Below are 14,852 nucleotides of genomic sequence, written 5' to 3' on the forward strand. Positions count from 1 at the left end.
CATGCAGGGACAGGTGGGACATGCAGGGACAGGTGGACATGCAGGGACAGGTGAACATGCAGGGAAGGTGGACATACAGGGACAGGTGGACATGCATGAACAAGTGGGACATGCAGGGACAGGTGGGACATGCAGGGACAGGTGGGACATGCAGGGACAGGTGGACTTGCAGGAACAGGTGGACATGCAGGAACAGGTGGGACATGCATGAACAGGTGGGACATGCAGGGAAAGGTGGGACATGCAGGGACAGGTGGGACATGCAGGAACAGGTGGAACATGCAGGGACAGGTGGACATGCAGGGACAGGTGGCCATGCATGAACTGGTGGGACATGCAGGGACAGGTGGGACATGCAGGAACAGGTGAACATGCAGGGAAGGTGGACATGCAGGAACAGGTGGGACATGCAGGAACAGGTGGGACATGCACGAGCAGGTGGACATGCAGGGACAGGTGGACATTCAGGGACATTTGGGACATGTAAATTAGATAAAATTATAAAAATGCAGGAACTTGTCCACAAGCCGCCGGCCTGTTTTTAACTCCAGACAGAAGGCAGGTAGAGAGCCGAGGAACACCAGTTCCCACCTGGTGGCTGGGCTCGATCATGGAGATCTTCATGATCTGACCGAGTCCTCACTTGACTCCTTAGGTCCAGTTCAGGTTCCGGTCTGGTTGAGTCTCCATCAGACCCACGTCTTGTCCCGGTAGTTCATCGTATTCTACGAAGTCTTCTTATTTTCACTGATGCACAGCGTTATCGTCCTCTCTTTGTCCTTCAGTGTTCCGTCTCTTGAACTTTTGGTTGATGGAGGTTTAATTTATTAAGACTAAAAAGAAACGAGTCCAGACGGGTCTGAAGCCACCTTCTTGAGGTGAACTGCTTCCTTACTCTTGACCTCCTGCTGCCCTTGGGTCAAACTAACTCACAAGGCCTCGGTTTGAAAACTTGGTGGGTCGTGTTGACCCTCGGGCCGCAGCAGGTTCAAGTCCCTGAGCACCAACAGAACAAACAGGAATCTGAACTTCTCCACTGCATAACCAGTTTGTCCACATCACTGGGTCTGACGTGGCTGCTCTCCTTCCACTCTGCCCACCAGGACGTAGAAGAAATGATTTTGAAATGAGGCACAAATGGCTGAATGTAGGGACACGAGCTGAAGGTTTGGTTCTGATCTGATGTCCCAATGTGTCCTTAAATATCATCTTATTCATCCATACGTCCATGTGTTCATCCATCTGCCTATTCATCCATCCATCTGTCTTCAGCCGTCTGTCTTTCTGTCCTTCCTTCCATCCGTACATCTGTCCATCCATCTGTTTATCCATCCATCTCTGTCCGCCCATCCATCTGTCCATCCATACATCTGTCTGTACATCTGTCAATTCATCCATCCGTCTGTGTCCATCCATCATCTGTCCATCTTTCCAGCCATCTGTCTATTCTTCTGTCCATTTATTCATCCATCCATCCATCCATCCATCCATTTCTCCATCCGTTCCTCCGTCCGTCCTTTCATCCATCCGTCCATGTGTTCATCCATCTGCCTATTCATCCGTCCATTTTTCTGTCCATCCATCCACCTATTCCTCCATCTGTTCATCCATCTATTATCCATCCATGTATTAGTGCATCCATCAATCTGTCTATCCATCCATCCACCTATTCCTCCATCTGTTCATCCAGCCATTCGTACATCTGTCTGTACATCTGTCAATAAATCCGTCTATTCATCCATCCATCGTCTGTCCACCTGTCTATTCTTCTGTCCGTTTATCCATCTATTCCTCCATCCATCCATCCATCCATCCATCCATCTCTCCATCTGTTCCTCCGTCCGTCCTTTCATCCATCCGTCCATGTGTTCATCCATCTGCCTATTCAACCGTCCATCTGTATTCATCCGTCCATTTTTCTGTCCATTCTCCTTCCATCTGTCCATCCATCTGTCTATTATCCATCCATCTATCAGTGCATCCATTTATCTATCCATCAGTCCTTTCATTTGTCTGTCCCTCTATCCATCCATCTATCCTAGAATCTGTCCATCCCCCCCCCCCCCCCCCCCCCCCCCCCCACCTGTTCCTCCTCCTTGTTTACTCAGACATGTTTGTCCTCTAAAGGTTGTTGACCTTGTGGAGTCTCGTCTCCTCGGGGACATGAGGCCGACTTTCAGCCGTTCACTTTTTTTTAAACGTTCTGTTGAAACGAGTTATTTTCATCCGTTTCTTTTTTTAAACGAGTGTTTGTTGGAAGGCGCTCCTCTGAGTCTCTGCGTTGGTGTTGCAGGCCCGTCCTTCTCCGTCGCCATCGGCTCAGATGCCAGCAGCGTTTATCCCTGGGAGACGGCCAAGATCGAGTGTTCACTCAGCGTCTCTGGACCATCTCCAAAAACTGGTACGACTCTCTCACACTCCTGAATACTTCCTCCCATACCATTCTATTCCATACCATTCCATTCCATACCATTCCATACCATTCCATACCATACCATACCATTCCATACCATTCCATACCATTCCATACCATACCATTCCATTCCATACCATACCATTCCATACCATTCCATACCATACCATTCCATACCATACCATACCATTCCATTCCATACCATTCCATTCCATACCATTCCATTCCATACCATACCATACCATTTCATACCATTCCATTCCATACCATACCATTCCATACCATACCATTTTATTTATAGAGCACTTAAAACAGCAACAAGGCCAACCAAAGTGCTGTACAGACAGAACAACAGGCAACACACAAAGCAATATACAAAATGAAGTAAATCAGAATATAGACATAAAAACGATGCAGATAATAAATCTGACAACTAACCTTTGTGAAGCAAACGGGTTCAAAACACAGATCATCTGGTGTTGAAAGCTACTGAATAGTAGTGGGTTTTTAAACAGGACTTGAAAACCAAGAAGGGGGGGGGGGGTCTGTCTCCCAGCAACTCCAGAATGTTTCTGGATTTATCAGTTTTTACTTTTTCTATCTATCCATCCATCCACCCTCCCTCCCTCTTGTTCATCATGTTTACACTCCAACTTCCTCACCTGACGGCAGCGAGTCTTTGAAGCCGTTTTACACCAGCAGTGACACACACACACACACACTCGAGTATCAGCTGCTACAAATGTTTATTTTGAAGCTGTAGTTGATGAAACGTTTATCTCAACTGTTTTTTCCTTCCACTTCCTGTTTGCTCTTATTGTCATCAGATCGTCCTTCTTTAAATCAAAGACTAGAAAGTGGATCTTAAGAGAGATCAAAGAGCCTTTGGGTTTTTGTCTTTCATACTACGGTTTGCTGTTTCAACTTAAAATGGGTTATTTAAAGTTTTCTTTTGGCCCACAAATCATAATCTTATTTATCTGCCTCTACATAAACGTCAGATGTTATTTCTGTCAGTTCGATGTAATGACGTCATTTTTCTTGTTTTATTTTAGATTTTGTCAATTATCTTATAAATAAATTTGTGTTTTTGATGTTGAGTTTAGTAAAACCGTCCAAAAGTCTTTCTTCTCAGCACCTCAGGTATCTTCATGTTTACGCAGCTTTGGTTAATAAAATAAAAATATTTTTTCATAACTAGTTAAAAACATTACCAGCCAAAGAGCAAAACGATGGAGGTCTTCTTCAACTCCACCTCAACTCAAAAGCTTGACTGTTGAACCTTGGTCACAGTTGGGTTTTCCAGCTTGTGGCGTAGCCTTCTCAAATCAGAAAGCATGCGATCGAGGTGCAACTTGCTGAGGGACATTTCATCAAACATTTGTGGGGGTGAAAGCATAGTTTAACCTGCCTGGATAATGCTCTGGGGGGTGGGGTGTCAGCCTCAAGAGTTAGGGTTAGGTGAGGGAGTTCAGGTATCTGGGCGCCTTGTTCCTGAGTGATTGTAGGATGGAGCGGTAGATGGATCCACAGCTCAGGGCCTCAACTTCAGTAATGAGGGCGTTGCTTCAGACCGTCGAGGTGAAGAAAGAGTTGAGACAAAAGGCAAAGTTCTGTATTTACCAGTTTGTCAACGTTTCAACCCCCACCTGTGGTCATGAGGTTGGGATCAGGACCGAAAGGACTAGATCCTGGATCCAAGCTACCCAGACAATCTTCCTTTGTAGGGTGGCCGAGCTCAGCCTTTAGTGAACCCCATCATCCGGGGGGGACTCGGAGTATAGCTGCTGCTCCTCTGCATCAAAAAAAGTCAGCTGAGAAGGTTCATCTGATCTGGACGCCTCCCTTTAGAGGTTTTTATGGCACACCCCACTGGGAAGAGATCCAGAACTCTTTGGAGGGATTATACATCTTCTCTACCCTGGGAACACATTGAGGTCCTTCAGGAGTGTCTCTGGAAAGGAGGAGGCCTGGGTCTCCTGGACCTGTTGCGTTGGCGACCCGTCCATGGATAAGCGGCTGGAGATGGAGAGGTATAATTTTGACCCTGTGAGGATTAGAGAAGATCTGCAATAAATTCAAACTTGTGCACCCAGTTCTTTATATGTTGTACGATCATTCCACCCAACTGTTCAACTGAATCACTACAATCCTTAAATTAATGTTCCATCCATGCGCACGATGAGAGGATGGAAACTGGGAGACTGGACAGAACAAGAAAACATTTGGAAGAGATCTGTGACCCATGCTTGTCCCATCATATCTTTGGCAGTTCACTGATCATTGGGTGGAATAACCGTTTACCGGATGGCCACCAAAGCTGTGGGCTTTATTTTGGCAAAGCTTGAATGGCAACTTACACTTTCTTGACAGCTTTTGCCGTCAACTGGACATTTTTCTGGGCATGGCGGGGTTGTTAGACAACAGCTCAGGACCTTTGTTCCTGAAGGTTCCTGCGCTGATCGACTTTATTCCCGTTGAGTCATATAAAATGAGTCCATTGTGCTCAAACACGCATTGTTGACTTTCTTTCTCACCTTCACGGCTCGTGGATCAAAGGCGAGACCGGAGCTCCAGGAGGAGGTTGAGCAACAGTAAATTTGTGTGTGGAGCACATTCCTCAGCGGTGGCTGAAAACTGCTGTCCTGTCAGAGCTTGTCTTTATGATGGGAATGTAGAAACAAACAGAAACGTCCCGGGTGATTCATCTCTGACACATCGTTATTCTGCTGCTGATCTGGTCCTCTATTGGTGAACTGTTGAACACCGCCCAGGTGAATACACGCCTCAGTCTTGGCTTACACAATACCCTCTTGCAAGGAGGCTTTTTAGCCATTCTTACAAATCCCAGATCAGACCATATATGTTCTGATGTGATAAAGTCTGCAAGACCGACTAAAACTCAACCCTTAGAAAACATTTTCAATATGAACTGAGTTCCATTTAGTCAATCTAGTTGTCTTGACTGTAACCTTCACAGCTTTAGGTCATTATCTCATGATTTGGCCAAGTGTGTGTGTGTGCAGGCTGAAATGGGTCTGGATCTGGTCTAAAAAAAGGTTATTAGACATCTAAAGTTAGTCTGGACCTCACATAGACATCCACATTTAGACTGGAAGACTAAACACTGGTGTACAGAATGAACTGATGACGAGGAAGTAGGAGGTTGAGGATGGAGTGGGATTGATGGATTGTGGCCCCATGCACGATAATGAGTTTGTTGCTCTGATTCGTCGTGGTGAAGAAGGAGCCAAGTCTAAAGGCAAGGCTCTTGATTGATTTACTGATACTTGTGTTCCAACTGGCACCTTAGGTCATGAGACATGGACTATCAGAATCAGAATAAACTCTTCATTGCACCGAGATACAACGAGAATATGTCCATACAGTCATCCGAAAGATGGACGGAGTGCACGTAGCTGCTGCTATGATAGCGCAGCCTTCTAATCCTTTTCAGAATACTTTTTTTTTAGATAGAAAAAGGGACAAAGCCACTAGGAGAGGGTAGTGGCATTACAAAAAAAGATCTCTTCACACCTTGTCCTGACAGGACACGATTTTTGCTTTGTCTAAAAGCTTTTCCTTAGTTTACACATTTCCCAGGAGAAATTGATAAGTCGGCCTGTTTCAAGGCCAACCAGGGAGTCAGATTCAGATAATCCACAATTGTTGATTTATTCAGGCAGATTGTTTTTCTGTCAGCCTTGAGTCTTACTGATCCTTTCAAGGTCTGAAATGGCCAGATTAGAGTGTGTTCTACTGGTCCGTGCTTACAAGCCTCTTCAAGGTCGTTGCTGATGGGTCTCAAAGCCGCAGGTGGCGTGCGCATCGTTCCAGAGCGAGCGAGGGAAACAAAAAAGAATATGACTGAAAGATCGAGATCATGGACACAAGTAGTTGAAATGAGCTCCTGGGGGTCTCCCTCTGGAGGTTTTTCTGAACTTGTGTCACTGGAAAGGGACCCCAGTGGAGATCCAGAACTCACTGAAGGATTTATGTTTGTCCTCTCTGGCCTGGGAACACCTTGGGATCCCCTCAGGAGGAGCTGGACCCAACAAGGAAAATGGAAACCCATAAGTTCAGAAGAGATTGTTTGAAACCTTCCATCGTTGCCGTCATCAGACCAAACTGTCTGAGTGCAGTTCAGAATCAGAATAAACTTTATTATCATTGCACCGAGATACGAGAACATGTACGTACAGTCGTCCAAAAGATGGGCGGAGTGCACTAAGCTGCTACTATAAAAAGCGTGGCCCTCTTATTCTTATTCAGAATAATATTTTGCTTAGATGAGAAAAGGGAAGAAAACACGAGGAGAGACGGTATTAAAAAAAGATCTCTCACACCGTGTCCTAGACAGGGCACGATTTGTGGCATCAAAAAAACCTACCACAGCAAAGCAACATAAACAGACGTTATACATTTACATATAGGCGGTGAAAACATTTAATTTTTAAGGGAAAGTCGTAGTATAGTCCAGAACCCCTCACCCCCCAGCCATTGTCCAGATAAGAGGTGATGTTCATCTTCAGCTCAGCTGAGGTTCTGTTACATGTCCACGGCCTTGGGGAAGGGAGGGGTGAGGAGACAGTCAAAGCATCTTTGTTGTTTTCAAAAAATTCAAGGAGGAGTTGAGATAAGTCCAGCATCAAGGCCACAGTTTGGGTCGGGCAGAACTCGTGAATTGTTGTTTCTGCCTTTTTAAAGTCTCGCTGGTATATATTCCTCTGATGGAACTCCAAAACAGCCGAATTGATCCTTTACGACAAAAGTCGAGCACACGGCTTCTCCAAAATTATTTCCCCTTCATGTGTGCTGCTATAGAGTCCGCAGTCCTGATAACAGCTGCTCCAGCTCCCTGCTGCAGCTCCACAAATTCAGTCTGAGTGCTGTCGAGCTTTGACACATCCACACTAATTCATAGACAATCCAGAATTCACCAGCCAAACAGCAAAAAACCAGTTGTCATCATGAATCCAATTTGTTTCCATCAAGGTAAGATGGTCCTCCTTACCCTGACTCCTGTCGGGAGAAGTTGATCAATTTTGTTGAGAGACCAGCTGATCCTTCAAATTAGGAAAGAGGCTTTTTAAGGGTTCACAGGATGTAAGAGTGCAAGCAGGGAAGCGGGGGGGGGGGGGGGGGGCAGGGAGACACGTCTGGTTTCACTGGAGGACAGAGAGAGAAAAAAATAAAATAAAAATTAGTTGCGTATTGTTGCGTCTTAATCTCACTCTTCCAACATGTTGCGTAGTTTCTATCATTCTACGCCCGTCGAAGGATAGACGTATTACGGTATAATTTCCCTACGTCCGTAACCTTTCTCTTGTCCAGGCCATAACTTCTGATCCGCTCAAGGTATTTTAATGAAACTCAATGTGAATTTGTACCACCACAGATCTTTTCTTCACCCCAGCTTGAAGTCAAGGTCAAAGGTTGCACAAGATGTTTGCTTGTCCCGGACTGACGCTATAGATTTCTGTATAAGAGTTTGACGGGTGTATGATGTGCCGGATGCGGTACTTTTGGTAATCTTAGGAGTTTAGTTGAAGCTCGACACCTTCTTTCAAACATGTTGGAAATATGTTGGTTGCCATTCCATTGTCCCTCTAAAATAACTCCTGGTTGTTTTGATGGTCCCAGATTTGTGTTTGAATTTACAGCGCTCCTGTCGAGAACTTGAATCTGAAACCAAGCTAAAGGCAAAACTTGGTTCCTAATCGGGTATAAATCCCACATAAGGCTAATTTGGATTTAGCAGTCCCCCCCCCCCCACACACACACACACACATCCACACACACACAGCAGCTGGTACTTCTCTTGCATCTTGTTGTGTGGGTGCCTGAAATAAGGTCAACGTGATTTTTAGCTCTGAGACGTTACTTTCACGGCTCACCGGACTGGCGGCAGATATAACTGTGTGTAAATGTGCCAAACCTGCAGCGGTTGTTGTTTTTTGTTACTTGCGCCGGGCATGTGGACCTGAAGCGTTGCTTACCGAGGGCATCGTCACCGAAGCCTGCCAGACGCTGCTCGCTCAATCAGCTGTGGAGTGGGGGGAGATGACATCACCGTTGGAGACATTTTCTGTTTTCCAGGCTCTGCCACCGACACTGGCAGCTTCACAAGACATCACTGGTTTATTTCCCCCACGCTGAAAATCTTTAGTAAAAATAACAGCGTCGTGCTCCATTCCTCCTGGGAAAAATACCACTTTGTTCATCTCAAACACAGATTGTTGTTTCTCCAACCAGCCGTGCAGAAGAAGCCAATATTAGACAACCACAACAATCCGGCACCGATAAGGTTTTTATCTTTATTATTCAGCTCGTACAGTTGTGATTAAAGGGACTCCACGTTTAGTGTCTGACGTCAAGTAAAAGACCTTATTCTGTCAGGGTTTAATCACGTTAAAACGAGACGTTCGTTTCATTTGAGTCTAAAACGTGTGACGGTGTAGACAAGCACACACAGGCTGGAGCTCTGCAGCTATTCTTCCAGGAAACAAAACAAGAGACAGGGAGTTGTTTTGGGAAAGTGCTCCTGGTTAAATCAGGAACTCACCTGTCAGCCGTGCTGGCAGAGCTCCCAGTCCTCCGTCTGTGGGCCCAGATTCTCCTGGTAGACCGTTTTACAAACCGTTAGAGCCGAGATCGACTTGTCATGCTGTTGTTTCTTGGATTCTAAACGAACTCATTAGATCGTCTTTAGGTGCATCTCAAGGACGTGTGGTAAGTAAGGTCTGTGTGGTACTGGTCCTGGATGGGTTTAACCTCCGAACCCGTACAGGGTTTGGCCCTGTCTCTTCAGGGCGTACACCACGTCCATGGCGGTCATGGTCTTCCTCTTGGCATGCTCGGTGTAGGTGACAGTGTCGCGGATCACGTTGTCCAGGAACACCTTCAGCACACCGCGGGTCTCCTCGTAGATCAAACTGGAGATCCGCTTCAACAAAGAAGAATCGGTCCAGAGGACCTGAATGAACCTTGTTAGACATCTCAAGGATAGTTTGCCCCCCCCCCCCCCCAAAAAAAATAAAATTCTGAGAGTTTCATCATCATTACTAGACGTGTTTTACAAATGAGTTGATGAACTTGTGTTGGATTGCCCTAAAAAAGACTAATTTGCTTTGTTTACTTCTGCTTGTTTTTATTTGTATCGTTAATTGTTTTTATTTGTCAGTCAAAAGTTGGACGTATTACGGTATAGTCGTCCATCGGAAAGCTTTCTCTTGTCCCGCCCATAACTTCTGATCCGTTCAAGATGATTTAATAAAACCTGAAGCACGTTTGTGCCACCACTAGACAGTGTGTTGTGTAATATTTGTAACCCCCAGCTCTAAAATGAAGGTCAGAAATCAAGGTCAAAGTTACATAAGGTATTTGCTCATCCGGACCAGTGACAGATTAGTATAATAGTTTGTCGAGGGGCGTCTCATGTGCCATTAGTGGTACTCTGGTCAAAGAAGTGCAACCATTTCCACTGAAGACCAAATTCCTAAATGAAAATTTGATATTGAAACAAAGTTTTCTTTGTTTCTTCGAGTACGTCGACCTCGTTTACCCAAACCCCAAACAAAACGAGCCGCCATTAGAGACCCGCTTGTTTTTAGTACCTCGTTAAATTGGTCTGATTTCAGCACAAAGCCTCGTTTTGTCTGATTCTGTTGGCCTCAGTCAAGTCAAATTTATTTCTAAAGGCAGTAATTAAAGAAGAAAATAAAATGTAATTAAAAGTATCAAAAGAAAAACATAAAAACACAAAACAATCGATTATTAAATCAAATCACACTGTGTTAAAAGCCAGAGAAAACAGATGTGTTTTTAAAAGAGATTTAAAAACAGGAAGTGAAGTGTCCTGTCTAATGTTGCGGCAGATTGTTCCAAAGTTTGGAACCCACGACTGAAAAAGCCCGATCTCCTCTGAGCTTCTACCAAAAGCAGCTGATCAGATGATCTCAGCGCCTGAGAAGGAACATGTGGTTGAAGTAGGTCAGAGAAGTATGACGGTGCAAGGTCATTTAGGCACTTAAAGGTCAACAGGCGAGTTTTAAAATCTATTCTGACGCGTCCAGGGAGCCAGTGAAGGGAGGACAAAACTGGTGAAATATGATCTAACCTACGAGTTCCTGTTAAGAGCCGAGCTGCAGCATTTTGGACGAGCTGGAGACGAAAGAGAGACCTGATTGACCCCAACATAAAGAGTTGCAGTAGTCCAGCTGGGTTGTAATGGATGCATGGACTACAGGTCAGATCTGATCAACACTGACTTAAGCTTAGCCATCTGCCTTAACTGGAAGAAGATTTTCTGCAGAACAGAGTTAATCTGTTTATTAAACTTAAAGTCAGAGTCTAAACTAACCTGAGATTTGTAACAGACTTAAGATATGGATCAAGAGAGTCGAGATTTATGGGCTCAGAGACAGCGGTACAGCTAGGGCTAAACACAATGACTTCAGTTTTCTGATTGTTGAAACTTTAAAAAAATTTAAGCCATCCACACCTTGATGTCATCAAGACGTTTTAACAGAGGGTGAATGGAGCAACAACTATTAAGGACCGATGAGTCTGACAATCATCAGCATAACAATGAAATGAAAGACTGTTTCCTTGTGGTAGACCCCAAAGAGAGCAGATAGAGTGAAAACAGAAGGAGTCCAAGAGTCGAGCCCTGCGGAACCCCGCAGGAAAGAGGCACTGAAGCAGAAAATATATTACCAACCTTAACACAAAAGCTCCTGTCACTCAGATAAGAACAGAACCGTTCTAACGCTGCACCTGTAATCCCCACCCAGTGTTCTCACCTGGATATAAGGGTACTGTGGTCAACAGTGTCAGAAGCAGCGGTAAAAACAACCAACCATTGAACCGTCGACTGTTGGCTTTTAGAATCCATCCTTTGATCGTATGGGAGCTCTGTTCTGTACCTCGGGGTCATCAGATCCTTGGTAAAATCAACGACATGTTTCATACGGTCCTCATGATGAGAAACATCTACCCACCGTTGAGGAGGTAACCTCTTACTGTCACTGTTCCAGGATCAGCCCTGCCAGATGACTTCATGCACCAAAAATGTCCATTTTTATTTAAAATGAACTAGTGATTGTTTTTAACATTATTTGTTGCGTTTTGTCAGATCGCAGTCACATTTTAAATAATCTATTGTTAAAATTGTGCTTTACAAATAGTTATCTATTTATAAATGGTAAATGACTGTTATTTCCTCGGCTAGCTTTCATTGTTGCAGCTATTCTTTCATATTTCTTTTACTCCTCGCTTGTAGTTGGAGACAATTCTTCCCCAGATTCTCGACTTGTCGCCTTTTTTTTGTTGAAACACAAAATAAACAATGAAAAATTAAGTTCTTAAATGTTTATCATTTGAATGTTTTAGTGTTTGAAATGTTTCTATTGGCCAGAAAGTGTTTTTGGTGAAAATGGAGCTTTTTACAATAGAAAACTGTAAAAAAAAAGTTTTAAAAACTAAAAGTTGATGCACTCTAAGGTACACTTCCTCCTCTTTTAGCTCTTCTCTCCAGATTCAGTTTCTGACCCCCCCACCCCCCCTCCAAATTACCCGGCCTTCTTTGCGAGGCCGCCAGGCAGCCGTTAATTAGCCAATCTCACGCTCCGTTAGCCGGCCGGGGAGACGGAGCGAGGTGGAGGAAGAATAGACGGCGAGCTGGAGAGAAGGTTGGAGGAACGTGAAGGGACCCAAAAAGAGAGTGTTAAAGGGAGTGAATAGAGGAGGCAGTTAATTGGGGGGGGGCTCAATGCAGTTTCCCAACAAGAGACATGAGAACCGAAGGAGAGGAGTGAATTCAAAGCGCTGAAGAGCAGAAAGGAGGGATGAGAGGGTTGAAGTGGTGAGAACGGATGGCAGAAACCGATTCTGGCTCCATGAACACTTTCTGATCGACCTGAAGCCGCTGCGAGAATCAAAAATACCTGAATTATTTCAACCGTTTTAACACGGACACCAGTTTTACTTCTCCGTCTAAAGAAACTAAATGTTTCCACAACGTCCGTCAGCTGAGATGGGCGAAGCAGCATGTGCTACCACCCAGCTCAGGGGTCTGCAACCTGTGGTTCTGGGGCCACATGTGGCTCTTGGATCCCTCTGGCCCTTTCAGGCTTTGACCAAAACCAACATCAAACTGAAATTTATTGGTTTTTATACCAACACAGAAAGGCTGGTTTTAGCGGTTTTCTTATTTAATCTATTAGCATGTAAATGATCGGATTATGTTCGTACAGTCGTCCGAAAGATCTTATACTGCCATCCGGTGGTTGAAAAAAGGTACTTCAATCAAAACAAATTAACCAACATTTCTTCTTAAATTTGACAATAATTACTCATTATTGTCAAATTTCAAACAATTTTATCGTTTATCGCAAAAATTTCTGAGACATTTAATCGCTCAGCAAAATTTATCGTGACAGGCCGAATCTGATATTTTCTTTTGTCTTTAAAATATAAAAAATAACAAAAAATTTGAACAATTGTTATATATATTTAATTTTATAAAGTCACCGCCACTTGCTGGAAAAAGCCCCCTGCAACATACTTGAAGTGGCCCATGGACCACCAGTTGATAATCACAGTTGTAGCAGGTTTTGTAGCTCCGCCCACATTTTATTTAGTGAGCAAAGAGGGAGAAATGACTTTTTTGTTGCAAAGGTCCCTGAACTAAGAGCAAAAGTTCTCAGTCATCCCTTTATGTGCCTTTATTTATTCTTTATTAGAAAATCTTAAATCGTTCTTCAGGCCAGTGTCTCCCCACAAGCAGGGTGCCCCGCCCTGTCAACAGAGCCGAACTGTCCCAAACTTCTCTTTTAAATCAAGCTGCCTCTTGGTTCCCTGAAGACGGGTCCAAAATAACCCAGTGTGTACAGCTGGCTGCCTCTTCTTCCTCTCTGCTTGAAATCACAAAAGGAGTCCCACAAGGTTCAGTCCTAGGCCCCATTTTAATTTTCCATATGTTTAAATAATGTGTGTGACAATTTTTCAGATGCCTTGTATAATTTTTATGCTGCTGATCTGGTAATCTATAGCTGCTCTCCTTCACTCTCACAACCTGTAGTTGTTACAGTCTGCTTTTAACAGTGTTCAGTCTCATTTGTAAACTCTCAAACTGGTTAACTCTGTTAGTTTTACAGAAGTTGACTTGAAAATTGACGTGGTAGTAGCTGAGAGTTCTTCCCAACACGTAATCCAAGCACCAGCAGGTAGCGCAACATCTTTGTTTAAAACCAGCTGAGAACTATGAGAAGATAATTTGGATTAATTTGGATTTTTAGACACTTTGACAGTTTGTTTTATTTTATTTAGTCAGAGATGTGAAAACATGACAAATCATTCAGTTTGACGCTAAAAAATAATATTTTAGGGCTGTCAAAATGACTCCTGAGAACCATTAGCTGAAAACATCCAATCAGCTGAAGGACGCCGTCACGTCTTTGTTTTGTGTCTTTAAAGTTGAAACATCTCCGGTTGTTTTTGGTCTGATTGGTAAAAGTTGCTTCTAATGATCTTTAAAAAGAGACATCAAGGAAGAGAATGAAAACAGGAAGCTGGGAGGGATAAAACAGAGTGCTGGACGGAGCGACAGTAAAACACAAATTGAAAACGTGGAGCCGTTAACAGCAGAGAAGTACCGTCGTTCTCACTCCATTAGCTCTTCGAGTTAAATCCAACGAGTAGATGGTGCTTTGAAGGACAGCTTGTAAACGGCAGCTTTCAGCAGTGTCAGAGTGGAAAGACTGTGGTTTTTAGTTGAAGTGTTGGATGTGTAAAGACTGAGCTGCGTTCAGAGGTTTGAAGCTCTCCTGTTCAAGATTTAAAGTAACGCTGCCTACGTTTAATCCGCTGTAGTCTCCACGCCAGGCCACTAGCTGGCGCTGTGATTTTTTTTATTTTAATGCCACGCCATGACACTTCAGTCTCGAACATGAAAACTGTTCCATCCAAAATGCTGAATACGCAAACCGTTTGGACCATGAGGTTGGGTCGCTCCTATACATTGAAAGGGTGATCAGCACAAACAGCACTCTGCTGTCCATCACTCTTACTGTGACTGATCTACGGAAGCTCAGGAAAACTACTGTCTGCAGCCATGCGTAGTGCACGTGGGGTTTCACACAGATGCTGGGCGTGTCCAAAAACTGCCACTCTGAGTTCTGGAGAAAAAAGCTTTTTCATATCTGCCTACTGGAATAAAGAAAGTTGATTGATTGGTGTCAGTGCGCAAACGGATGAAACGCAGCAGAAATTAACGCTACAGATTCATTGAAGAATGACGCGTAAACTGGACCACAGGCCAGTATCATCTAAAGTACAGGTGCCCATCCTGGTCCTTGAGGGCCACTCTCACGTTTTAGAACGGGGTGTCTACGTCTAGTCCTTGAGGGCCACATTCCCACATGTCTTATAACAGGGG

The 14,852-nt window shown here is 44.2% G+C and overlaps 1 protein-coding gene across 1 annotated transcript in view; it reads left to right on the forward strand.

Moving 5' to 3' along the window:
- ptgfrnb (prostaglandin F2 receptor inhibitor b) overlaps positions 1 to 14,852 on the forward strand; it is a 70,204-nt gene that overhangs the window by 44,469 nt on the left and 10,883 nt on the right. The window contains exon 11 of the mRNA XM_037696594.1: positions 2,294 to 2,401. Within this exon, the coding sequence (XP_037552522.1) occupies positions 2,294 to 2,401 (108 nt within the window). The remainder of the gene's footprint in view (positions 1 to 2,293; positions 2,402 to 14,852) is intronic.

The sequence above is a fragment of the Nematolebias whitei genome, chromosome 23 (genome assembly GCF_014905685.2).
Source record: "Nematolebias whitei isolate Nwh7 chromosome 23, NemWhi1, whole genome shotgun sequence".
In the NCBI taxonomy this organism is placed as follows: domain Eukaryota; kingdom Metazoa; phylum Chordata; class Actinopteri; order Cyprinodontiformes; family Rivulidae; genus Nematolebias; species Nematolebias whitei.